Below are 23,339 nucleotides of genomic sequence, written 5' to 3'. Positions count from 1 at the left end.
GCAACGACGTGGCGTCTGACGACCATGGCCGACGACCGCAAGCGCGAGCCGCTCGCGTACAGGCCGACGAAGCGTGCGGTCGTGCGTGAGCTCGTGTCGCTTGCGTGCCTTGCCTGCGTGCTTGCTACGGCCTCGATCTACTGGCACTACCGCCTTCCGACGCCGCTCGCCCCGACGACGCCGCTCGCGCCCAAGCCTCGTGGGTATGCGAGCGACGCGTGGTTTGATGCGCTGTTGTCCCACCAGCTGGATGGCGGCGCGGCGTCTGCTTACGAGCTGGCCGACGGCGAGGCGTACGATGGCCCGCTCTCGTCCTACTTCAGCGAGGCGAATGCCATGCTGACGATGCAGCATCTCTCCGAAGGCATTGGGTACCGCGTGGTCGGCACACAGAAGCATGTCGATGCGGAAGTGTGGCTCGAGGATGTGCTGCGCCGCTACGAAGGCACGCATGCCACAGGTGGCAACGAGTATGCGACGCACGTCGAGGTGTTTCGGCAGCAGAGCGATGGCCGTCACCGCTTCGAGATCCTCGGTCATCCCGTGTGGAAGCGGTACTATGGCATGTCCAACTTGATCGTGCGCGTCTCAGACGGATCGGAAGAGAGCAAGGCGCATACGCTGCTTGTGAACGCGCACATTGACAGCACGATCCCGTCACCCGGCGCGGTGGACGACGCGGCCGGCGTGGCCATCATGCTCGAGGCACTGCGGGCGCTCACGGTCCGTGGTGCGCCGCGCATGAAACACGGCCTCGTGCTCCTTTTCAACAATGGCGAAGAGTCGCTGCAGGACGCATCGCATCTGTACATGACGCAGGAGAATATCACGCGCGCCAGCGTTCGTGCCGTGGTCAACTTGGAGGGCTGCGGTGTGTCCGGTCCGCCCCTGCTCTTCCAGGCGACGGATCCCGCGCTCATCGAGGCGTACAGCCGCGTGCCGCATCCATTCGGCACGGTCGTCGCGAGCGACGTGTTCTCGTCTGGCATCATTATGAGCGACACGGATTTCCGCCAGTTCCAGGAGTATGGACACGGCCTGCCCGGCCTGGACATGGCCGTCGTGGGCTCGTCGTACCTGTATCACACGCGCCGCGATGTGCCGTCGTATGTCGAGCGCGGCGTCTTGCAGCACTTTGGCGAGAATACACTCTCGCTGATCGAGTCGCTGTGCCTCGATGCTGCCTCGCCGCTAGCTCAGATCCGCCGACGGCCCTTCCAGCGGCTCTTGCCTGTCTACTTTTCTATCGCGAGCTCGTACATGATCGTGCTCTCGCCCCATCTCTTCAAAAACATCATCACGTCGCTCTCCGTGCTCGTCAACTTTCTGCTGAGTGCGATGAACTCGACCGAGCCGCGTACGGCGTTTGTGCGGATGGCCATGATATCCACCATCGGCATCGTAGGCAACTATGTCGCGGCGCTCGTCGCGGCGAACGCGGTCGCCTTTGTGCTGCGTTGCATCGCGCCCCTCTCGTGGTTCGGCCACGAATTCTACGCCCTGGCGCTCTTTGTGCCGCCCGCGCTCACGGCCATCGTGGGTGTGCAGCGCTGGATTCACTCGCTGCCGGAACGCACGCGCCGTCCGTACCTCGAATACTCGTCGTTCGCGGGCGCCATCATCTTCCACACCTTCATGGCCCTGCTGATGAACTTTTACCTACTGGGCTCCGCCCACGTCGCGGTGCTCATTGTGCTCGCCTCCCTCGTGCCCCTCATCGTCAACGACTATCTCGTGCTCGGCCTGTCCCGCATTTCGAGCGGCCTAGCACCAGATACACGCCTTCATTTCTCGACGTACCCGCTGCATCTGCTGCTGCCCTGCACCATTGGCGTCGAGGCCGTCGTGTCGTTCCTCGACCTGCTCGTGCCGCTTATGGGACGCATGGGCACGCACGTACCCGTCGACCATGTGATGGGATCGCTCGTGGCTGTGCTCGTGTGCATTGTCGCCAGTGTCGTGACGCCCTTGTGCCATCGCTACGGACCTGCCTCTATGCGCAAGACCATGTGGGTAGGCCTGGGTGTGACATGCGCCACGGCCGCGCTGTTTGCCGCGCAGGGCCTGCCCGTCTTTGACGACCGTCATCCGCGTCGCCTGCTGCTGCACCACGTCGAAAACGTGACGAGTGGCGAGTGGCACGTCGCGCACTCCGTCCTCGACTCGGCCTCGCGCGACCGCCGCTTGGACGCTGCGATCGAGCGGACATTGCTGGGCGATGCGCCCAACGCGTCGCTGAGCTGGGATCATGCGGCGCAGGCCGCGCCGGACATGGACATCCTGTTCCCGCTCACGCATTTTATTGACGTGACGCGTGTGACACTGCCATCGACGCCGACGCGACAGGCCCTCTCACGCGACACGTCGCGGTGGGCCGGCGTGCGGCTGTCGTGCAAGGATCTGCACTATGACGCGGCGAATCACACTCGTCATGTCCTGCTGCGCCTCGAGCACCCCTATTTGGCATGGTCGACGCTGTCCTTTGACGCCGATATCGTCGAGTGGGACTTTGATGAGCCGCCGCCTACAGGCATGCAGCGGCACCATCTCAAGGACGTATCACGCTACGGCGAGCGCGCCTTTGAGATGCGCCTCGCTCTGCGCACGGACGAGTGGCCGCCGCTCCCTGTGCCTAGTGACTCGCTGCGCCAGGCCACGGTGCCTCGTGGCCGCTTCCAGGTGCATGTGTCGGGCCTGGATGCCCATGGCATGTACCCGCACCACAAGGACGTGAGCATGGACCGCTTGTCGATGCAGACGCTCGGCGCTCTCGACGACATGCTCAGGCGCGACTTCCCGGGTATCGATCCGATGCTCGTTTCCATCATAGGCGGTGTGGGTGTATGTTAGCGTTCACGGACCGTGCTGTTCATGGTGAAGGGGAAGGGGCATACGGCCGTGTCTGTGACGGCCGGGAGCTTGTCCTGGTGCTCGTTGGCGAATGAGACAGCCGCCATGACGTAGTCCGTGAGCGCCTCGGACAGGTTCGTATCATCTTGGTCGTAGTGGATGTGCAGGCTCAGGACCCACTGCTCAAACACATCACTGGCACGCGAGTCTAGGGACGCGTCGCGTGGCAAGAGACGCTGCGTAGAGCGCTCGTCGCGCGTCTCAAGATGCGTCGTCGTACGCCCGCCAGCGAGTGCGGAAGCCAGCCACGAGTACGGCGACTCAAAGACGGCATAGTGCATGCTCCCTGGCTCAGGTGACGCAGTACGGGTAGGCTGAGTGTCGGTGTCATTTGGCGGCGCCAAGAGCCGATGCCATCCCACTACGACATCGACACACACGGTGCTGCGCTGCTTGCTCCTCTTGTGGTCTAGCGCATCAAACATGTCGCACGCCGCGCGCGCGATACGCGCCTGTGTGGCAACATCATTGACGTACGGCATCGATACGCCTTTGATCACTTGCGTGTCGGGTTGGAGCAGGCCGAGCATGCGCACGAAGCAGATCGTATGCAGCATGCCTTGCAGGACTTGCGGCGCATCAGAGCGCGAAAGATGGATGTCATGCGTGAAGATGGGAATCCGTGACGCAGCTCGCATCGTCGTCGTAGCTCGGAAACTCCACACACGTCAAGGTTCTATGTACAAGTGTCAGCTACATGAGGCAAGGCTACAGGACGCGGGTTTGGTAAAAGGCCAGCATGGCCTGAGGACAGTGTTGGTACGCTGTATGGAGAGAGCATGTAAGTGTACGCCCTTGCACCTCGACCACCGTCTCGATGTGATTGTTGACGCGCTGGAGCGCATGGACTTGGGCTTGTTGGTCGTCCCATTCGCCCACAGGTCCAGCCTCCGTCTGTCGCAAAGTGGGCAGGCCAGAGGAACTCGGGCTCCTCGAACCCGATGAGCTAGAGGATGAGTATTTTTCGCACCGTCCATATGGTATCTTGTATGGTGAATATTTGTAGGTGCAGGGGACATTGTACCGTTTCAGGCTGGTGGGCCGCGATACGTGTTTCACCCGCTGAGAAAAAGACCGAAGGGGGGGCAAACGGGCGGCAGGTCGTGCCTCCGATAGCGGCGGGAGCGAAGGCGGTGCTTGGTCCTCTGCCAAGTTTGACCTGGGCGCGATTCTCCGCGCCGCATTGACATTGTCGAGAGCGGCGGCGTGTGACGATCCCTGCTTCTCGCACCAGTACTGGTAAATAAGGTCGTCGGCATCCACGGCATTTTCTTCTGGTTCCCAGGTATATGTTGTTTTCCCGTTCTCACTCCATTGAATCAAGTACTCGACCCGATTCTCTGCCACATTGAGCTTGTGCGACACGATCGCATCGACCGCTACTTCTTCCACACTCTCATCATGCTCCTCCATGTTGGTGGCACGTGGAGGCGCTATCATCGAGACTTGGGTGCCCCTGCTTTTCGCTTCGAGTCTCCACATACCATGGCGCCTCATGCTGAGGCAGAAGCCAAGGCGCAGCTCCAGGCGCTGGAGGCACAGTTTTACCAGCAGTTTGACGTGCCCATGATGCATGCAAAGAAAGAAGCGCATGATACAGAGGAGGAATCGGTAGGAGAAGACGACCTTGATGACGACACGATGGACGATGCGTCGAATGACGATGACCTGGACGACGACCTAGACCTAATGGAGCATGCCCAAGCACCCAAGCAGCGCATACCCGAGACGGTCGTGTTCTCCGATCCATCCAAACGTGCCAGAGATACCCAAAGCAAGTCGTCACGCAAGCAATTCATGTCATCCAAGATTCAAGACCTGCACAAGGAGCCTGTCGAGGCAGTCAGCGACGCGCCCAAGGCAGACTCGGACGATGACGACGACCAGCGAGCGAATGACCGCCAACTCTCTGAACTTCTTTCTACGACCCTTTTCGCACCTGGCACAGCGGACGCGACCAAGAAGCGAAAGCTCACGACCACGACGAATGAAACCTTGGCACGTGTCATGGAGTTGTCGTCCGCCGACACGATCGGCTCACGTGCGCCAGGCACAGGATGGGCGGAGAAAAAACTCAAGGCCCAAGAACTGGGCAAGGTACCTGCGCGTATTCGAGCTGGCTTGCGCCGTGCGGCTGGCGAGCGACGTGATCGCGACATTGAGACGCAAAAAGAGCTGGGTCTGTGGAATCCCAAAATGCAGAAACAGTCGCGTATGACGCGCGGATCAGAAACAGAGCGTGGATCGCGTGCCATGCAGCCGAAACAACGCCAGCGCGGTATCGGCAGCGGCGTCGGCAAGTTTCGCGGTGGTGCCTTGCATCTGTCGGAGGCCGATGTTCGTCGTATTCGCGGCCCTCACCGAGCCACGTAGCTGTAGCTAGACGTGGCCCAAGCGTTTCACGTGATAAAAACGGAGTCCTCGCCCTGTGCCTATTTTTCTCTCTGGGACCATGTCGACGGAGTGGGATCGTCCGGACGAAGACGACAACTTTGACGGTTGGAATGAGGCGAGTGTGCCTGCTCGCGCGCTCTTTCCTGAATGGGATGCACGATTCGATAGCGCTGAGAAAGCGCTGGAGCATGCGAGAGCTCAGGGATGTGATTTGCATGCCCTCGTGTCGCGTCTGCACTTGGATGCATTCCAGGTCATCCGTCTTATCAACTATATCCGGCGTCCAACGACACAGCCACGACCTACGCCTGAGTCTATCATGTCTCTGACCGGCCATGAAGCGTTTCTTACAGACGACAACGAAATGAAGCCTGTGCCGGGGTACGAAGAAGATGGATTGCTACAGTACGACCTTGCCGAGGAGTCGGAGCGCATGGACACAGCCACAGAGCTCAGGATTTTGCGTGAGGCCTACGATGAGCTGCGTCACCGGTATGCGGAGCGCTTTGGCATCACAGCGGCCGTGGCTCAGGATGCAGCTGCCGAGCAAGTGTCTGCGCCAGCGCCACAGCCGATCGACCGCCACTACTTTGAAAGCTACGCTGGTCACGATATCCACCAGACTATGATTGGAGACTCTGTGCGCACGCTCTCGTACGCCAAGTTTCTGCTTTCGCCAGCCAATGCGCATCTGATCCGCGGAAAGACTGTCATGGATGTCGGCTGTGGATCGGGCATTCTGAGTCTGTTTTGTGCGCGAGCCGGGGCGAAGCAAGTGCTGGCCATCGATGCAAGCGATGTGGTGGAGCGTGCGCGCGCGAATATCGAGGACAATGGATTCGGGCATGTCGTTCGTGTGTTTCGTGGACGTATCGAGGCCCTGGACGAGGTGCTAGCGCCATGGGCCAGCAAGGTCGATCTGATTGTGAGTGAGTGGATGGGCTACTTTTTGCTGTACGAGTCCATGTTGCCGTCTGTGCTGTACGCACGCGACCGCTACTTGCGTGAAGGAGGCATTCTTGCGCCGTCGCATTCACGTATGGTGCTCGCTGCCGCGACGGATCGTGGTGTCCTGTGTGAGCGCTCGCGCTTTTGGAGCGATGTGTACGGTTTTCGCATGCCGAGTATGACTCAAGGCCTGTCATCCGAGGCTGCAACAGAGGACGTGGAAGCTGACGCGATTGTAAGTGACGTCGCGACCATCTGTGACCTACCGCTCGAGCAGATTCCTGTTGCGCAGCCATCGTTCACCGCGCCGTTTTCCTTGCATGTCAAGGAGGCATGCAAGGTGCATGGCTTTGTGTCGTGGTTTGATACATGGTTTGCACCGACACCACACGTGGCATTCGACGATCTGCCTCCCGTGACGGTGTCACCCGTCCAGCCTAGTGACGTCCATGGCCTCGATTTGCATGGCAATGAAGTGGTAGAAGCGTCCGAGGCGACGCACGGCGAGACGGTCTCATTTACCACGTCGCCCTTTGGCAAGCCCACGCACTGGAAGCAGACCATCTTTTTGCTCAAGACACCCATCGAGGTCCAGGCCGGCACATGCATCGAGGGCGAGATTCGTGTATATGCCTCGTCTGCGAACGAGCGTGAACTCGATGTCGATCTCCATTACTCGGCAGACGAGCGGCCGTCGACGGGCGAGAAGCGTGTGGCGACGCGCACGACGCAGGTGTACTCGGTGCGCTAGACACTATATAGTTACTGGAGCGCAGCCAGCTCGTTGCGGATCTCTTGCTCTGTCTCAATCTTCTGGAGCTGTGTCTGCTCCAACGCCTCGCCCTTGTCGCGGCGTTCCTTGAGCTGCTCAATGGCCTTGAGCTTTTTGGTCAGATTCCGCAGCTTCTTCTCGACTACGCCACCATCTGAGGAGCACGCACCCACATCAGCCGCGCCCATCGTTGGTTTCGGCGGTGGTGCAGGGTTCTTTTGAGGCGCACCAGGCACCTTGCGGCCGCCACGCTTGCTGCTGGCTCCAGGCACCGATGGCACCGACGGACCAGACGACTGCTCATCGCGCCGCAAAAAGTCACCGGTCGATGCGCCAGCATGGCGCGCGCTGGGCGGGCGGTATGCACCCATGGGTTTGGCCGCCGTCTGCTGCTTGGCCAGCACGGCTGCTGCTGCCGTGGACGGTGCTGGCGCGGGCGGTAGGGTCTTGGGGAAGGCAGGCGGTTCGGTAAAGCGCTGCGGACGCCACGCGGCCGAGTACATCTCGTCCACCATGTCGACATGCACGAGCTTGCCGGTACAGTGCCAGATACGCACGCCATTATCCACACGCAGGCGCGGTGAGAGCGTGCCTGTCAACAGGAATTGGCCATCAGGACTCCATTCCAACACGCTACTGTTACTTGCATCAAGCGTGAACAGCTTGCCATCTGCCAGACGCTCCCGGTCCCAGATATCGACGGTGCCAGCCAGGTTGCCGAAGCCAGCGAGCACAAACAAGCGCCCTTGTGGGTTGTACGAAATGAGGTTACGCGGCTGCGTGCCGAGCTCTGCGATCACATTCACGCGGTACGAAAACACGACCGCCTTGGCAGGCATATAGCCATACAGCACAATAAACTCTCGGCTGTTGGGACTCCACTCAAAGTCGTGGATGGGTCCTTCTTTGTCAAGACCGACGCGGCAGTCAAAGTCGCCGCGTGTCGACAGCATGTACAGATTCGTCTCGCCATAATACGACTTGCCCGTCTGGTCATGGTCCGTCGCTGTCATGAGCAAAAGTGACGATCCAGCCCTGTTCCATTTCATCGTGACCTTGTCTGCCTTGAAGAACGACTTTTGGGCGGCGGGCGCCACGGCACCAGGTGGGCCTTGCAAGATCGAAGCGAGCGAATAAATGCGCACGAAGGCGGGCATACCCTTTTTTTCAGGAAAGAAAGCGGAGATGGCCGGTTGCGGGCCAGGACCCACGGAAAAGGTCTGCACATGCTCCGCAGAGAGCCGACCCACGGCCCCTGCCTGGATGTTGTTCGGGTGGAACACTTGCAGCTCACTTGCTGTAGAGCGCACGCAGTAGTCTTCGCGGTCAGTAAACTGGAACTGCCACCCATCGATTTGGCGGCGCTCAAAGGCGCCGAGGAGCTCGCCTGTCTCAGCGTGCCATATACGCAGGTTGCGGCTATACGAGCCATCCTCTCCCTTGACAGGACGCTCCCACGTCTGAAGGTAGGTGCCGCGTGGCGACAGTGCTAGCTCAATGGCACGCGATACAGGCACCTCCAGACGTAGCTCAACACCCGTGTCGCGCACATCATAGATCTGTGTGCCCTGCTCTAACGCCACAGCAAGCCTCGAGCCACTGGCACTGTATACGAGCATTCGCGAACCCACATGCGCACCATCAAAGCCATGCACGTCGGGGAAGTTAGGCACACCCGCCTTGACGCCCAGGCTTTTTTGCGCACGGTACGCCCACTGCAATGTCGATGCGTCCATAGAGGTGGGGGATAAGAAGACAAGCCGTTCAGCGTTGCGCCAGCGATGCGAGTGTCTATTATGTAAGCGCATACGAGGACCTGGAGAGGCTCACCGTGGGCGTCGTCACCGTTGCCACTGATGCATCGCCCCTCGTTGCTGGTGTGGGTGCTGACACTCGCTTGTGCAGCTGCGCTGGTCGCTGGTGTGAACCCTGGCGTGTTCAAGGGGTGCAGCGACTCGAGCGTATGCCGTCGATTTCGGAAGGTGGCAGAAAATGTCGAGTCGTTCACGCGCCCGGCGTACGTCTCGCCATATTCGCTGGGTAGTGTGCCCGAGCTTGAGGGTGCGGCCTTGCATGTGCCTGTCATGAGTGCATTGCACGATGTGTCATTCGAGCTAAAGACGACTTTCTTTGCGGACGGCAATGCACGCCTGCAAATGGATGAGCGTGCGCCGACCTACAAGGACTGGCGTCACTATCCTGAAGCTAGTGTATGGGGCATTGCCGAGATGCCTGCGCTCGCGCACAATGTACAGATTAAGCAGCAGAGCAAGGCTAAGACTGTTGTGTCATGGGGTGATAGCACGCACGAAATGCACATCGAGCATGCGCCTTTGCGGATTTCTTTTGTAAGAGACGGCATCGTGCAAATGATTCTGAATGAGCGTGCCCTGTTGCATATGGAGCACTTTCGCGCTAAGCCGGAGGACGGACTACCCAAGACGGATGAACAGCGAGCAGCGCACCTCCAATCTCGTGTCCATGACCTGAAGCAGCGGCACCCTACTGCGTCTGCTTCGACCATCGACATGTGGTCCAAGTTTGAGACGCCCGATGAAGGCGAGTGGGAAGAGTCATGGGGCGGTGTAGCAGACTCCAAGCCGAAAGGTCCTGAAGGCGTGGCTCTGGACATTTCGTTCCCTGGCTACGACACGCTCTATGGCTTACCAGAGCACGCCAGTCCTTTATCGCTTCGCTCGACGCGCGCTCCGCCAAAGGGAGAGGAGGAAGAGGCCGGTCGATTTACAGATCCTTACCGTCTAATGAATACGGATGTGTTCGAGTACGAATACGATAGTCCGATGGCGCTATATGGCAGCGCTCCAATTGTGCATGCCCTGAGCCAATCGAGTGCCGTCAGTGTGCTGTGGATGAATGCCGCCGAAACGTGGGTGGACATCCACAAGACAAAGCACCGTCCAGGACCGAAGCCAGCGTCGGCAGCGCTGCGTGCGGCCTCGCGAGATGATGCCAAGGCGCTGTCGGGCGGCTCGTCGACGCGCTCATCGCACGTGCATTTTATGTCCGAGTCTGGTATTCTGGATCTGTTTGTGTTTATGGGTCCGACGCTGCACCGAAACATGGAGCGGTACATGTCGTTGGTTGGTCGCACGGCGTTGCCGCAGTATTTCGCGATCGGCTATCACCAGTGTCGCTGGAACTATTGGTCAGATGGCGACGTCAAAGATGTGAGCTCGCGCTTTGATGAAGCTGATATCCCGATGGATGTGATTTGGCTGGACATTGAGTACAGTGCTGAGCACATGTACGGCATGTGGGACAAGAAGGCGTTCATCGACCCGTCCGGCATGGTGCAGGCTCTCGATGAGCGCGGGCGGAAACTAGTCATTATTTTGGATCCGCATTTGAAAAAGACGGACAAATATTATCTGTACAAGGAGGCCAGGGACTTGGACCTGCTCGTCAAAAATCCAGACAACAAGACCAACTACGAGGGCGAGTGCTGGAGCGGCCAAGCGAGCTGGATCGACTTTTTCCAGCCCCGTACCTGGTCGTGGTGGATCGACCAGTTTAGTCTCATAAAGCACAAGCTGGAGGCTAATGCTCGCAATGTATTTGTATGGAACGACATGAGCGAGCCGGCTATCTTTTCAGGTCCCGAAGTGTCTTCGCCGAAAGATGTACTGCACTACCCGGGCTGGGAAAACCGCGACATTCACAACATCAATGGCTTGATCTTGCATAATCTCACTGCCACGGGACTGACGCGTCGTGAGCTAGGCACGCGTGATACCTCTGGCAAGGTTGGCGTGGAGCGCCGGCCCTTTGTGCTAAGCCGGGCATGGTGGCTTGGATCACAGCGATTTGGTGCGATTTGGACCGGTGATAACCTCGGCACTTGGGAGCACTTTGCGAACAGCGTGCCGATGATCCTGCAGAACGGTATGGGTGGTATGAGCTTTTGTGGCGCGGACATCGGCGGATTTTTCGGCAATCCCGACACGGAACTTCTTGTACGATGGTATCAGGCAGGCATCTTTGAGCCGTTTTTCCGGGCGCACGCACACATCGACACCAAGCGTCGTGAGCCATACCTGTATGACGGTGCGGTAGGTGATGCGTTGCGTGGATTGCTGCGCCTGCGCTACAAGATGCTACCGGTGTGGTATACGGCCTTCTGGCATTCGAGCTTGAATGGACAGCCTGTGCTCAAGCCACAGGCGCTTGTTTTCCCGCACGACACGGCTGGATTTGATGTGGACGACCAGTACCTCCTTGGCGATTCAGGCTTGCTGATCAAGCCCCCTACGACAAAGGGTGCGTCGCATGTCGACATCTACCTCGCTGATGACGAAGATTACTATCACCACTTCACGGGTCACGTATATCGTGCTCCTGGTGGCCGTGTGGCTGTACCGGCACCTCTCTCCGACCATGTGCCGATGCTTCAACGTGGTGGCTCGGTCGTGCCGATGCGGGAGCGTGTGCGTCGTTCAGCTGAATTGCAACGCCTCGATCCGTTCACCTTGTACATCGCGCCGAGCCATGATGAGCTTGCTGCCGAGGGCCATCTGTACATGGACGATGGTCAGACTTTCGCGTACCGTGACGACCAGGCGTTCCTTGCACGCAAATTTACATTGACACGCGATGGCCCAGGGCACTTGCGCCTAGCATCCACATCGCTTACGGGTCGTGACATACATACGTCTGCGTCGTCGACAGCTCTCCAAGTGCCCGGTAATGCGTATGAGCAAGAAACGTCGTCTGTGCGTGTTGAACGCATCATTGTCTATGGCTTGCCAGAAGTGTACCGCATCATCGCCCGCGATGCCCACGGCCACGAGACGTCGTTGGCATTTACGTATACGTCAGGTACTTCACGATCTCCCACGGCCTCCGACGCCAGTGCCAGGCTAGCGTCGCGCCTCGAGATTCGCGATCCACGTGTTTTGATTGGACAAGATTGGTCCATCCTTATGGAAATCGCTCCCTAAAACGACTCTATGACACGGCCCTGAGACAGACGCAATAAGCAGCCACATGTCAGGGGCCATTCACTCTCATAGTGACTTACGGCCACAATCACGACTTTTTCGCGCCACGCCCTGTCGACGGCACGCTCAGTATCGGACATGCCCTCATACACCCATGACTGCGTGCCATCAATGAACGCGCGCGTCTTCGCCACCTGATGACCACTCATGCCTTGGAACGCTTCATCCAAAATCAGCAGAGATGGGCGATGTACCAAGGCACGCAGAAATAGCACAACAGCCTGTGACCCGTGTGTCAGACTCGCGAAAGGCAGATCGCCCACGCTCTCAGATGACATGCTCTTCGAGTCAAACACCAGCTCTGGACTAAACAGGCGCAATAATTGTGCAACGCGCTCAAGTTGCTTCTCGTTGCGCCTTCGATACGTAAATATACCGTCAAAGCCACTCGCTATCGCGTCTGCCACGGTCAAACCGCCTGCCTCGAGACTCTTGCGAGGGAACGCATGGAATAACTCTGGCGACATATGACCTATGCGCCGCTGCAGCAGTACATGAGCGTTGCGCGGTGCATCGCGTGCTGCACCCCATAATGACAGCTGTTGCTCACTTAGTGCAAATGAACGAGGATGGTCGCCGAGAAGCAAGGATAAGAGAGTTGTTTTCCCGCTTCCATTATCACCCACTAGCACCATTCTTGCACCAGGCTGCAATTCGAGCGATACATCCTGCAAGATTGGGTTGGATTCATACTCAATCGAGACGTGACGCATAGCCACGATGGGCTCGCTCGACTTTTGACCTGTATAAACGCCTCGCTCCGCATTGCGTCGGACGATATCGTAGCTCCCAGGAGGATACTCAGCATCTTTTTCAGTTGGCACCTCACTTTTGTGACCAAGTTGCGTTACAAATCCATGTTCATCGACCCGGAGAATATGTGTGATGAAAGATGGCACCGGATCTTGCTCGCGAAGGACGAGACACAGGCGTGGGGTTCGATTAGCGTGCAGTTCACCAAACAATCGCGTGAGTTCGTTTCTTGATGGCTGATCAAGACCTTTGAATGGGTCCTCGAGAACGGCCCATTCAGCTCCCTGAATCAAGGCACGCAGAATTCGGGCACGGCGCATTTGACCGTTGGACAGTGAAATAAGCGGTCGTGAAAGCAGTGACGTCAAGCCAAGAGCAGGAGCCGTGTTTTGGATATGCTTGCATATAGCATGCGCCTTTCTGATACACTCTTCGCGTTCATAGCTGCTGTTCCATTTGAGTAAGCCTGTGTTGTCTTGGTGCAGCCGCAATGGATCTGGTCGCATGTGCAGCTGAGCCACCAGGCCTGTATATACATCACGAGACTCCATCAGACTCTCAAAAAGCGTCACGCGGTCTTCGTCTCGAATCGATCCGTATCTTGTCGTATAATCAATAAATTCACCGCCAAAATTCCCGGATGGTGTCTCGAACGGCACATAGGCTACAGCCTCTCGTGGTAATGTGTCGAGCATATGTGTACATGATGGCGGTACGTTGGATGTATTAGCAGCCCGTGGAGAATATCGTCCAAGAACCACGTCAATGATTTTTTGTCGTACGTGGGCACCCGCATTGGAGGAAGTAGGCCCTATGATGGCCCAGCACTCGTTCTGAGCACCATCGAGAATGGACCAGGTAAGAGAAGGTACTTTGGCCTCATAATCATGAATGGTACCTTTGAGACCAGGTATATGAGCTTTTGTAAGAGTCAAGAGGGGCTTATGCGAGCTGCTGTGGATGCTGCGGCGCACAACACATCCCAACCAAGGGCGCCACATGAACGATGCAGTCTCACCTGGGGTAATCCTCCACATGGAGTCATGAGCTGTCTACGAGCTGCAAAAACGTCTCCCATTCGTGCGTCTTGATTCGATAAGCCTCCGACGTATTATCAGGAAACGTCCGTGAACGCACGGCTTCAACAAAGCGCCGCAATGCCACTATACGCTGTGAACCGACGTGTGATGCAGCGAATGTCCGCACAAACTTGGGCATTGGAGGCCAAGGTGTCTCTGGCATGTGCGCTGGTGCAGAGGCTCCCTTCTCTAAACCTGCCAAGACAGCCGATACGTGCGAAGGGCTGGTGAGATCACCCATAATGTCGGTACATACAAGCACCTGACCATGTGTGTGAGGACCAGCGCCGATACCAATGGTGGGAATGTCGAGTCGTTGGCTAATAGCTTCACCCAACTTGGATGGGATGCACTCGAGTACAATGGAAAAGCATCCTGCCGCCTCTAATGCCTGGGCTGTGCGCAAAATGTTGAGGGCACTGTGTGCTGTTGCGCCCTGTACACGGAATCCGCTGGCGTCACCGAATCGCTGTGGTTGTAATCCGATGTGGCCCATGACATCAATGCCCAACGTAGTCAAGCGTTCTATCAACGGAACCAGCTCCATCGATCCTTCCATTTTTATAGCCGACGCCTGAGTCTCTTTCACGACATGCATGACGTGGCGCACGGACTCCTCGAGTGATACGCCATACGAGCCAAATGGCATATCAACGATAACGAGAGGTGCACGTGGGCAACGCGCATCATACTGTAACTCAGGAGCATGTATAGAAGCACGCACAGTCTTGGCGTGATGGATCATGGCATCCAGAGATAGGGATCGCGTTGCTTGGTATCCGAGAGCCACATTGGCCAATGAATCGCCGACAAGACACATATCAGCACCAGCACCACGCACAGCCAGCGCCGTCGGCTGATCGTATGCTGTGATACAGACCAATGGAGTCCCTTCCCTTTTCATTTGCTGAATGTCTGAGCGAAACACTGGAGGCATCGCTTGATGCGCGCTGGCCTGTACGGGTGGTACGCTCCAGGCACTCATCTTTAGATGGCTTGTATGCAGTGCACGGCCACGCACCGGTAGAGCTGCGCGCCACGCTGATTTGATCGCCTGCATCATGGGCAGGAGACACGCCTCGTTTCGAAAAATTTATAAAATGAACTAAGAAAAAAATAGTATGTTTGGGCCCTTATTAGGCCTGAGCGCGCTTTCAAGCCAAGTGCTCCCTGCTTACCGAGGACCCTACAAATACGTGGGACAGAGGTCGTTGGAGCGGATTGCTCAGCGGTACTGACTGATCCTGCAGGTTCACGAGGAACCTCCTTCAACTCCCCCATTTACAGCTGGGATGGGCGTGCTGTGAAGCATGCGCATTCGTCCAGCCAACCTTTGTCATCCATAGGAACGGCTAACAATGCGTGGGGCGCGCTACAGGAGAACCCATTCAAACCTTGCACCCGCAACAGGTAAACCTGTTGTTCGCAGGAAGGTGCGGGCGTGTCAATATGACGCGCGTGAATGAGAAGATTTTGTACTTGGCCGTTTCATCTTTCTCCTCCACTTCGCACGTCCCAGACCTTCTCGCCCATGGATCCAGCGGCTGAAGCTGTGGCAAAAGCTGCTGCAGCGGAAGCCGTAGATTTCGAGCTACAGAAAAAATACAATGCTGCGTTCTTTCAGTATACCAGAGCTATTCGACTTTTCCTGGAAATTGCGCGTGATGACTCGAGTGTAACCGACGCGCGTCGGATGGCTGAGCGCTGCTTGGAACGTGCCAAGCGATTAAGGGATGCAGGACGTGTCCCCAGAGGGTTGGGCACTAAAGCTTGGCCTCCATTTTGGAGCGAAAATGAACATGTGCCGGTGGAGCCATCCCCGGAACTCTCCCCGCAACAAATAGAGCAAGGCGCACAGCTGCAGTCTTTGCGGGACTTTCCAGTATACCGAGCCGACGTGCGACTTGTTGGCGGTGATATGCAACAAGGTTGTGTCTCGGATTGCTCCTTTATCACGGCACTAGAGATTGTGGCAGAGCATAATGCTCGTTGGGGTACGAATTTGGCATGCAATATGCTGTACCCCCAGCAGGACTGTGTGCCATGTGCAAGTCCCGATGGGACGTATAAGGTCAAGCTGTATATGCACGGAAGTTTGCGTTGTATTCATATAAACGATATGCTTCCAGTAAGTCGGGACGGGCTGTGGCTTTGCACAAAGCCGCGGCACAAGACACAACTATGGCCGGCGCTTCTAGAAAAGGCGTACCTCGTTGCCAAGCGCAGTGGCTATGCATTTCGAGGCTCACATTCGAGCATGGATCTTTACATGCTTACAGGATGGATACCTGAATACATACCCATGGACGAGCCTACTTTCCAAAGCGAAAAGACATGGATGCGCTTGTACGAAGCATGGCGGCGTGGTGATTGTATGGTGGCTCTTAGTACGAACACTGCGGTTGATTATGCCGATTTAGAACCGTTGCATTGCTATGGAATCTTAGCACTATCTGCGCAAGGACAAGATCGTATCGTGACGATCATCAATCCGTGGAAAACAAGTGACGTCTCCCATCGCGTCACCATGAGCTGGGCTGACGTGCGTCATGCTTTTGATGCTTTACTCGTAAACTGGAATCCTTCTCTATATCCAGAAATGCAATCTATCCAGGGTGTGTGGGAAGCCCAATCTGACTCGGCCGTGCGCCTGGATGATGTTCGAACGGCACAAACGGAGCAATACCATCTCTTGCTACAACATGTGGTCGATCGGCCTATTTTGCTCCATCTTGAGCGGGATGCATCCATATGCGATGAATTTGACGAGCAAGAGTACACTGCGCTTCATGTGTATCCCACTTTGTCCTCTCAACGTCGAGCAGACACCGAGACTGGCGGTATGATGGGCGTATATATGAACACGGCGCACACGCTTTGCACGGTTGAGCCCCAGGACTGTACTCAGTATACCATCGCTGTTTCTCGGCATGGTACGCAGATTCCTATGCCGTACACACTAACGGCCTATGCGACCTGTCCTATGGAATTTCGTGCACTGCCCCAAGCCTGGTCACACCGCGCCGTGTTTCACGGCACATGGCGTGCGCCACTGCATGCAGCCGCGCCTGACGAATGGTATCAGCCACAGTACCGTCTCACGGTACAGGAAGATACGTTCCTTCCTCGCATCCAGCTTATGCTCACCACTGTACTGACAGTACCGGTACGCCTCACATTATGTCGCAGTGGTGAGCGCATCCATTGCCTTTCCACGGCGTCCAAGACGTCCTGTACAGGAAACTTTTCACGCGGTATGGTTGTATCTGATATTCAGGCCTTGCAGCCAGGTACATACACCCTGCTTCTATCAGCGTCTCAGCCCCATATGCACGTGGGGCAGTCGTATGCACTCACTGTGGAAAGTTCTGTGCCCGTCCATGTCGAAGGTCTGCCAGCGATTGGTGCCGGCATGTATCACCGCAAGGCGCATAGTCCTGCGTCGTGTGTGTGGAAGCTCGATGTGCCTCGCCGTATGCCTCTGATGGTCTGTGCGGCTCAGGATGCCACAGGCCCATTGTGCGTTTCCATCACGACACATTCCCATGAGCTGGCTACTGCACATGCAGTTGATGATACCCATTATGTATTCCTCTCTACTACCCCGCTGGAAGCGGGTACGTATCTCCTCCGCGTCCATGGCATGGCCCCCGTCCATGTGGATATGTTTGGTGCCCAGCCAGTGACATTAGCTCCACATAGCTCAGAGTTATTGTAACATGTCACAGATCCCGCCGCCTGCGCCGACACGGGTCTTGTCGGCAGAGGATGAGCCGCTCGTTTGGATTGACTGTGAGATGACAGGACTTGATCCGAAACGTGATCGACTATTAGAAATTGCCTGCATCGTGACCGACGGCCAGCTTCAGCCGGTCGATGAGGGCGTATCGTATGTCATCCGCACAGAGCCACATATACTCGAGGGTATGGACGAGTGGTGCACAAGGACCCACTCCCAAACAGGCCTCTACGCTGCATGCCTAGATGAAGCATGCTCACATCCGCACCTTGATGTGCGCACAGCCATTCTTGCCTACGTGCTAGATCGTGTACCAACAGCACGCAAAGCCTGCCTGGCGGGTAGCTCTGTGCACGCAGACAAGATGTTTCTCGTAAACGAGATGCCAGAGCTTATGGCCCATTTGCACTACCGCATCGTCGATGTGTCGACGATCAAGGAGCTAGTGCGTCGGTGGTATGGTGCGTCGTATCAACGACCGGATACAGGTATTCTGCATCGGTACGTATCACGCTGCTAATTCCAGGGCACTCGACGATATCCGAGGATCCATTCAAGGTATGATATACACACACACTAACCACGACCATAGAATTGGAGCACTATCGAAAGAGTGTGTTTCGACGCGACGCTCCGTAGGTATCATACTATGCCATCATACGCCGGTTCTTGTAGGCCGACTGAACCTTGCGCTTGTACACTTCGTAGCCGACGAACGATCCCACTGCTACTAGAGCCAAGATCACGAGCCACTTGATCAGCCATGCGAGGCTGATAAAGAAGCGGATCAACATGTACGAAATAAGGCCATGTTCATGGGCCCGACGCGCCTCTTTCTTCTGATGAATCGCCCACCAATGACTGCTTTTGTCGTCAGCGAATGCTTGTTCGCGCTCTTTATCCAGATCAGCCGGCGTGCGTGAGTTGTACACAATCTTGTTTGTCCACACAGACACTATGCTGTGGGTATCTGTGACCTCGCCGGTGGACGCTGAAAATCCGAGGTATGGCGGCCCTGGCAGATTGACGGGTGGAATTCTAAAGCACTTGTTCCACTGGTTCCACTCCTGATTCTGGATCGCCAGCTCCATGTACACATCCTTGACGTACGTGAAACGAAGACGCGTTTCAGCAGGCGTATGACGCAGCTGCATGGCACACTGTGCCAGGTCTTGCTTCTCGCCATCGCTGTCTGTGTTGTACGTCTTTGTGCCGTCATTCTCCACCACGCTGATCCGAGGGAAAAAGCCACGGTGGGGCTGATTGGGGAACGTATCGAATATGATGCCGAGACCGTTCCATCGATTCATGGAGCCAAACACGGGACCTGGCTGTGCACGAGTCGTAGTGAGCCACATCGCAAAGCCATCACCACCCGTCGTGGTAGACTTGCCCTTCATCACGAATTCGGACGTGATCTCGAAGTCGTTCGCCTCGATCGGCAGGCGCGACCACAGCCATCCTGTCTCGTTCCGACGATCCTGTGTCAGCATGACATATCGGTTTGTATCGATAATAGCGTCCCCACCATAGTCCCAATAATTGTTTTGGAGCGTCGAGTCGACGTACGGCGCGAAGAGTGAGTGCGTGCGAATTGGCATGATGGCATCCGCACGCAGTTCCGGATTAGATGCCGAAGAGCGCGCTGCTTCGGCACACGATACCGCTAGAAGGTATGCGAGCGCGATGCAACTGCCACGGAACACCATCGTGCTGTTGATGTGTAGATTTCGCTGGACGGCGCAGTCGAGAGTGGAGTCCTTCTCGCCGCGCCACGCGCCGCCCGGCCGAATGACCAAAAGGCTTAGTAGGCCCGTATCAGCGCCACTACCCAACCGCGGTCAATTCGGCCGGGTATCGACGATAGTAAGCATTTTTTTTGACCCTGGTGCCTAGCGATTTTGATCACAGACAGGCCGAAGGAGAATTGCACGCACGTCGTCCAAGCGCGCTAGCTAACTACAAAAATGTGTGCCGACCCACATAAAAGGACGAGCGAGGCGCAGCTGGCTAAGTCAGGGCAGGATTCTCGAGTCGACTCGTCTGGGACAGCGGCGAACGCATCGACGACCGAGCCTGGGTACTTTGAGCTTCGGCATCACGTACCCGAGACACCGGCTACGCCTGGCGTGTCCAATCATGCGTGGACGAGCCTTCTTCCTTCCTCGGAGCTGCCGGCTCCCAAGACGCCGTCTTCCCATTCCGCGCCTGTATTCCCACTCCCTGCAACATTAATGGCCCCACGCATAACCCCAAGGCTCTTGTCGCCAACGTCATCTCAGGTCGCCGCGCGCACGGCCGACATGAAGCAGTACTTGTCACTGGATCCAGAAATGTTGTTGAAGCTACTGCAAAAGAGACCTATCCTTCAACATCCTATACCAGAGCATGTCCTCATTCTGGATATCCGCCCCACCACCGCTTTTGTGCGCGCGCATCTTCGGGATAGCACGAATGTTTGTGCTCCTACAACGCTTTTGCGCCGCTCTGAGTTCACGATTGAACGGCTTGAGGAGCAAATTTTGGATGAGGGGCCTGAAAAGGAGACATTTCAGCAATGGCGTTCCTATACCGACGCACCTTCTCGGATCAGTTGGATTGTTGCGCTCGATACCGATTCGACCAAGCCAACATCCATCGGTCGCTCCAGTGCAGGGGGCGGTGGTCCATCGCTTCTTGGTTTGCTGCGCAAGTTTGATGTCGCCGGTTACAAAGGCACGCTGTGCTGGGTCCGTGGTGGCTTCCATGCCATTATGGCGCTTGCAGAGTCGGCAGAGTTCATCGAGCACGATACCACAAAGTCTCCATCATATATCCCACATGCCATGCGGCACCGAGGTCTGACGCTAGATGCATTTCGCCGTGCCAGCACGGTCGATGCCGGGCTCGGTGGCACGGACCGGCTGCAGGCGGCGAACCCATTCTTCGATAATATCCGGCAAAACATGGAATTATCGTGCGGTATCACCGATATTGTACCCTTAGATCTTGATCTTGACGAGGCTCAACTTGAACGCATGCCGCGTTTTGTGCGAGACCTCGCGAAGATGGAGTCTTCCGTCCGCGCACGTCACTTGGCGGAGCTGTTTTTTTCGATTGAAAAGTCTGAGCAGCAAAGACTTCAAAATATCATGCAACGCCACTCGCAAGAGTCATCTTCTGTCCACTCCAAGGTGCCTCGTGCCCCCGTACACGTATCGCAAAGCGCCTTATTCCCCTTGTTACCCAGTACGCATGAATTATCAGAGGATGCCTTTCCGTTGAGTATCACGGCGGCCTTGGAGCGTGGGCACGATCATCGATACCGAAACTTTTGGCCGTTTGAGCACAGTCGCGTCAAGTTTGAACAACCAACGAAGGATGCTGAGTACATAAACGCTTCCTACGTGAACCCCTTGCGTGCCTGGGGTGATCACCACGTCTATATTGCAACGCAGGCACCGATGCCATCGACTTTCGGTGCATTTTGGCGCGTAGTTTGGGAGCACAAGTCACCTGCGATTATCATGGTCGCTCGTGAACGTGAATCAGGTCGCCTGCAATGCGACGACTATTGGAGCCTCACACGTATTGGACCTTTTCAGATGCGCATCATGTCCGAGCGTGCTATATCCCAGGCTGAGCTGGATAGTCGTGAGGACCGAGCTGACTCGATATCCCCACACCAGGCACCTGTGGTGCTACGTCGCACGATCGAGTTGCTTCACAGTCAGCACCCCGATGAGCCAGCCCACATTGTGCGGCAGTACCAGTTCCTGGCATGGCCGGATCACAGCGTGCCTGACAAGCCAGATTCCCTGCTTGGGTTGATGCGTCTTGTGCACGCCGATACAGCATCCAATCGCGATGCACCGACCATCGTGCACTGCTCGGCTGGTATTGGACGTACAGGCACTCATATTTTGGTGGATGCCGTCAGCACCTTTCTCCACCGAGTGCGTCACTTGGTGGACAAGGAGGCGACGTCCCCCCAGGTCGAATATTGGGAGAGTCCCAATGACCTCATCTATGAGGCACTGATGGTGATGCGTGAGCAGCGCATGAGCACTGTCGAAACGGTTCGGCAGTATGTCTTTGCCTACAAAGCCGTCATTGCCTCGCTCCTTCCTCCCTCTGTACCATAGCGTTTCGTATATATCACGTGATACGCGTGTCGACGCGCGGCGTGCCAACATGGGGCGCGACTATCAGAGCGTTGGCTTTGCACGTTTTGGGCATATGGATGCGACAACGGACGCGGGTGCATGGGCCGAGCACATGTTGCGTGTGCTACAGACGGGCGTCCATGCGCGTCTCGTGGGATGCTCTGTTGTGCCGCCGCTGCCAAGGCCCAAGAATACGCTGGAAGCCATGAGCCACCTAAGTGTGTTGTTGTCCGAGTGTGAGGACCTCTTGGCTTTCGAGCAGGTCGAGAAGAGCCTGCAGCAGGAGAATTTTGTCGTAAAAGAAGACGGAAATGATGCGTTTAACTATGCACTGGCGGTACAGGCCGTACATGCGCTGCAGCAGGAGCTGCATGCAGTGCGTGAGGACGACGCAGATCCTGATGCCACCATAGTTGCATCGCCAGACACTCACCCATGGCACAAGCGTGTCAAAGATACCATACAAGAGCTAGAGGATCGGCATGCGGATGAGATGGCACAGATATATGCACAGCATTCCGACGAGCTCGAGGCGTTGCGGTCCGAACATGCTGCCGACGAAGCGCAGCAGGCTCGGGATCACCATGACCAAATGGAGACTGTGCGAAAAACGGCTCATGATGAATTAGAAAGTGTCCGTGCTGGTTTGCATGCTGAATATACCGCATCGATCGAAGAAATGCAGCGTTCATGGAGCACAGCCTGTGCGTCACTTTCTCGGACGATTGATGATCTGCACTCTCAAGTGGCGAGCCATGCTCAAAGCATGGCGCCCGTTTCCAAGCGGATTTATGCTCTGCATGAGGTCATCGATGCACTCGCTGCAGAGCGCATGGCCGTCCAAGTCGAGGTACGGACATGGAGGGCCAAGCACGCGGCCGTCACAAACGACATGGCTTCGCTACATGAACAACTCGCGTCACGTCAATCGGAGCTAGCCATACGCAGCAGTCGCTTGAATGAAACGGAGCGGCAGCTGCACGAAGTGCAACGTGAAATGGAATGTACAGCGCAGGCACAGGCAGATATGGACGAAATGCAGGCGCGTGTCGCTGCAGCGGAAGCCGAGGTGACCGGACTCCGCGATCAGCTTCGAGCTCTGGAGCCACTTTGTGCAGAGCGTACGCAGCTCGCAAGCGAAGTGCATGAGCTACAGAAACTCGTTTCTATGTACAAGGATAGCGTCACGCATGCTCAGCTCGAGCATGAGCGCACGCAGCAGCAGCTCGAAAAAGCAGAGGCGCAGCGCTTCGCACTCGAGCAAGTGTTGGCGGAACGCGAGACCGAATTGAAATCTCAGCGTAAGTCGCGTGCGCCGCGTGCATCGTCGCATGATCAGGCGACTCGCATAGCTGAGCTTGAGTGCGAGCTGAACGCCAAAGCGGCTGAAATCGAAGACGGCGATACACGCCTGCTCACCGTCATGAAGGAAAACAAGCGCCTCTTGTCGCAGCTGAAAGCCCTCAAGTCTGATTCGAAGCGTGCTTTGCAGGACGTGACGAATGCGAAAACCGTGACGGCCATACCGTCATCGCCCACCAAGCAGCGCATGGGTATCATGCGGTCACATGTAGCGTAATC

At 56.6% G+C, this 23,339-nt stretch overlaps 14 protein-coding genes across 14 annotated transcripts; 8 read left to right on the top strand and 6 right to left on the bottom strand.

Annotated features, from left to right (window-relative positions):
* Positions 1-24: 24 nt before the first annotated feature.
* MRET_2500 (zinc metalloprotease) lies at positions 25-2,850 on the top strand (the record flags this gene model as incomplete). The annotated part of the gene is made up of 1 exon (XM_027629127.1): positions 25-2,850. The coding sequence occupies one exon, from the start codon at positions 25-27 to the stop codon at positions 2,848-2,850; it is 2,826 nt and encodes a 941-aa protein (XP_027484950.1).
* MRET_2499 (autophagy-related protein 101) lies at positions 2,847-3,548 on the bottom strand (the record flags this gene model as incomplete). Its single annotated transcript, XM_027629126.1, has 1 exon — positions 2,847-3,548. The coding sequence occupies one exon, from the start codon at positions 3,546-3,548 to the stop codon at positions 2,847-2,849; it is 702 nt and encodes a 233-aa protein (XP_027484851.1).
* A 70-nt stretch (positions 3,549-3,618) lies between these two features.
* MRET_2498 (uncharacterized protein) lies at positions 3,619-4,323 on the bottom strand (the record flags this gene model as incomplete). Its single annotated transcript, XM_027629125.1, has 1 exon — positions 3,619-4,323. One exon carries the CDS (start codon positions 4,321-4,323, stop codon positions 3,619-3,621), a length of 705 nt encoding a protein of 234 aa, XP_027484850.1.
* Positions 4,324-4,395: 72 nt separating this feature from the next.
* Positions 4,396-5,283, top strand: MRET_2497 (uncharacterized protein; the record flags this gene model as incomplete). Its single annotated transcript, XM_027629124.1, has 1 exon — positions 4,396-5,283. The coding sequence occupies one exon, from the start codon at positions 4,396-4,398 to the stop codon at positions 5,281-5,283; it is 888 nt and encodes a 295-aa protein (XP_027484854.1).
* Positions 5,284-5,362: 79 nt separating this feature from the next.
* Positions 5,363-7,003, top strand: MRET_2496 (type I protein arginine methyltransferase; the record flags this gene model as incomplete). Its single annotated transcript, XM_027629123.1, has 1 exon — positions 5,363-7,003. The coding sequence occupies one exon, from the start codon at positions 5,363-5,365 to the stop codon at positions 7,001-7,003; it is 1,641 nt and encodes a 546-aa protein (XP_027484853.1).
* An 11-nt stretch (positions 7,004-7,014) lies between these two features.
* On the bottom strand, positions 7,015-8,760 carry MRET_2495 (translation initiation factor 2A; the record flags this gene model as incomplete). Its single annotated transcript, XM_027629122.1, has 1 exon — positions 7,015-8,760. One exon carries the CDS (start codon positions 8,758-8,760, stop codon positions 7,015-7,017), a length of 1,746 nt encoding a protein of 581 aa, XP_027484998.1.
* A 120-nt stretch (positions 8,761-8,880) lies between these two features.
* Positions 8,881-11,982, top strand: MRET_2494 (mannosyl-oligosaccharide alpha-1,3-glucosidase; the record flags this gene model as incomplete). Its single annotated transcript, XM_027629121.1, has 1 exon — positions 8,881-11,982. One exon carries the CDS (start codon positions 8,881-8,883, stop codon positions 11,980-11,982), a length of 3,102 nt encoding a protein of 1,033 aa, XP_027484852.1.
* On the bottom strand, positions 11,979-13,832 carry MRET_2493 (ABC transporter; the record flags this gene model as incomplete). Its single annotated transcript, XM_027629120.1, has 1 exon — positions 11,979-13,832. One exon carries the CDS (start codon positions 13,830-13,832, stop codon positions 11,979-11,981), a length of 1,854 nt encoding a protein of 617 aa, XP_027485222.1.
* Positions 13,833-13,836: 4 nt separating this feature from the next.
* Positions 13,837-14,937, bottom strand: MRET_2492 (3-methyl-2-oxobutanoate hydroxymethyltransferase; the record flags this gene model as incomplete). Its single annotated transcript, XM_027629119.1, has 1 exon — positions 13,837-14,937. One exon carries the CDS (start codon positions 14,935-14,937, stop codon positions 13,837-13,839), a length of 1,101 nt encoding a protein of 366 aa, XP_027484857.1.
* A 468-nt stretch (positions 14,938-15,405) lies between these two features.
* Positions 15,406-17,592, top strand: MRET_2491 (calpain-7; the record flags this gene model as incomplete). The annotated part of the gene is made up of 1 exon (XM_027629118.1): positions 15,406-17,592. One exon carries the CDS (start codon positions 15,406-15,408, stop codon positions 17,590-17,592), a length of 2,187 nt encoding a protein of 728 aa, XP_027484856.1.
* A 79-nt stretch (positions 17,593-17,671) lies between these two features.
* MRET_2490 (oligoribonuclease) lies at positions 17,672-18,252 on the top strand (the record flags this gene model as incomplete). The annotated part of the gene is made up of 3 exons (XM_027629117.1): positions 17,672-18,114; positions 18,140-18,171; positions 18,206-18,252. 3 exons carry the CDS (start codon positions 17,672-17,674, stop codon positions 18,250-18,252), a joined length of 522 nt encoding a protein of 173 aa, XP_027484855.1.
* Positions 18,253-18,260: 8 nt separating this feature from the next.
* MRET_2489 (lectin, mannose-binding 2) lies at positions 18,261-19,322 on the bottom strand (the record flags this gene model as incomplete). Its single annotated transcript, XM_027629116.1, has 1 exon — positions 18,261-19,322. One exon carries the CDS (start codon positions 19,320-19,322, stop codon positions 18,261-18,263), a length of 1,062 nt encoding a protein of 353 aa, XP_027484816.1.
* Positions 19,323-19,580: 258 nt separating this feature from the next.
* On the top strand, positions 19,581-21,737 carry MRET_2488 (tyrosine-protein phosphatase 2/3; the record flags this gene model as incomplete). Its single annotated transcript, XM_027629115.1, has 1 exon — positions 19,581-21,737. One exon carries the CDS (start codon positions 19,581-19,583, stop codon positions 21,735-21,737), a length of 2,157 nt encoding a protein of 718 aa, XP_027484817.1.
* A 94-nt stretch (positions 21,738-21,831) lies between these two features.
* MRET_2487 (uncharacterized protein) lies at positions 21,832-23,337 on the top strand (the record flags this gene model as incomplete). The annotated part of the gene is made up of 1 exon (XM_027629114.1): positions 21,832-23,337. One exon carries the CDS (start codon positions 21,832-21,834, stop codon positions 23,335-23,337), a length of 1,506 nt encoding a protein of 501 aa, XP_027484822.1.
* Between the last annotated feature and the right edge of the window lie 2 nt (positions 23,338-23,339).

This window comes from Malassezia restricta, chromosome IV (genome assembly GCF_003290485.1).
Source record: "Malassezia restricta chromosome IV, complete sequence".
Taxonomy (NCBI): Eukaryota; Fungi; Basidiomycota; class Malasseziomycetes; order Malasseziales; family Malasseziaceae; genus Malassezia; species Malassezia restricta.
This window is presented reverse-complemented; position numbering and strand designations above follow the sequence as displayed.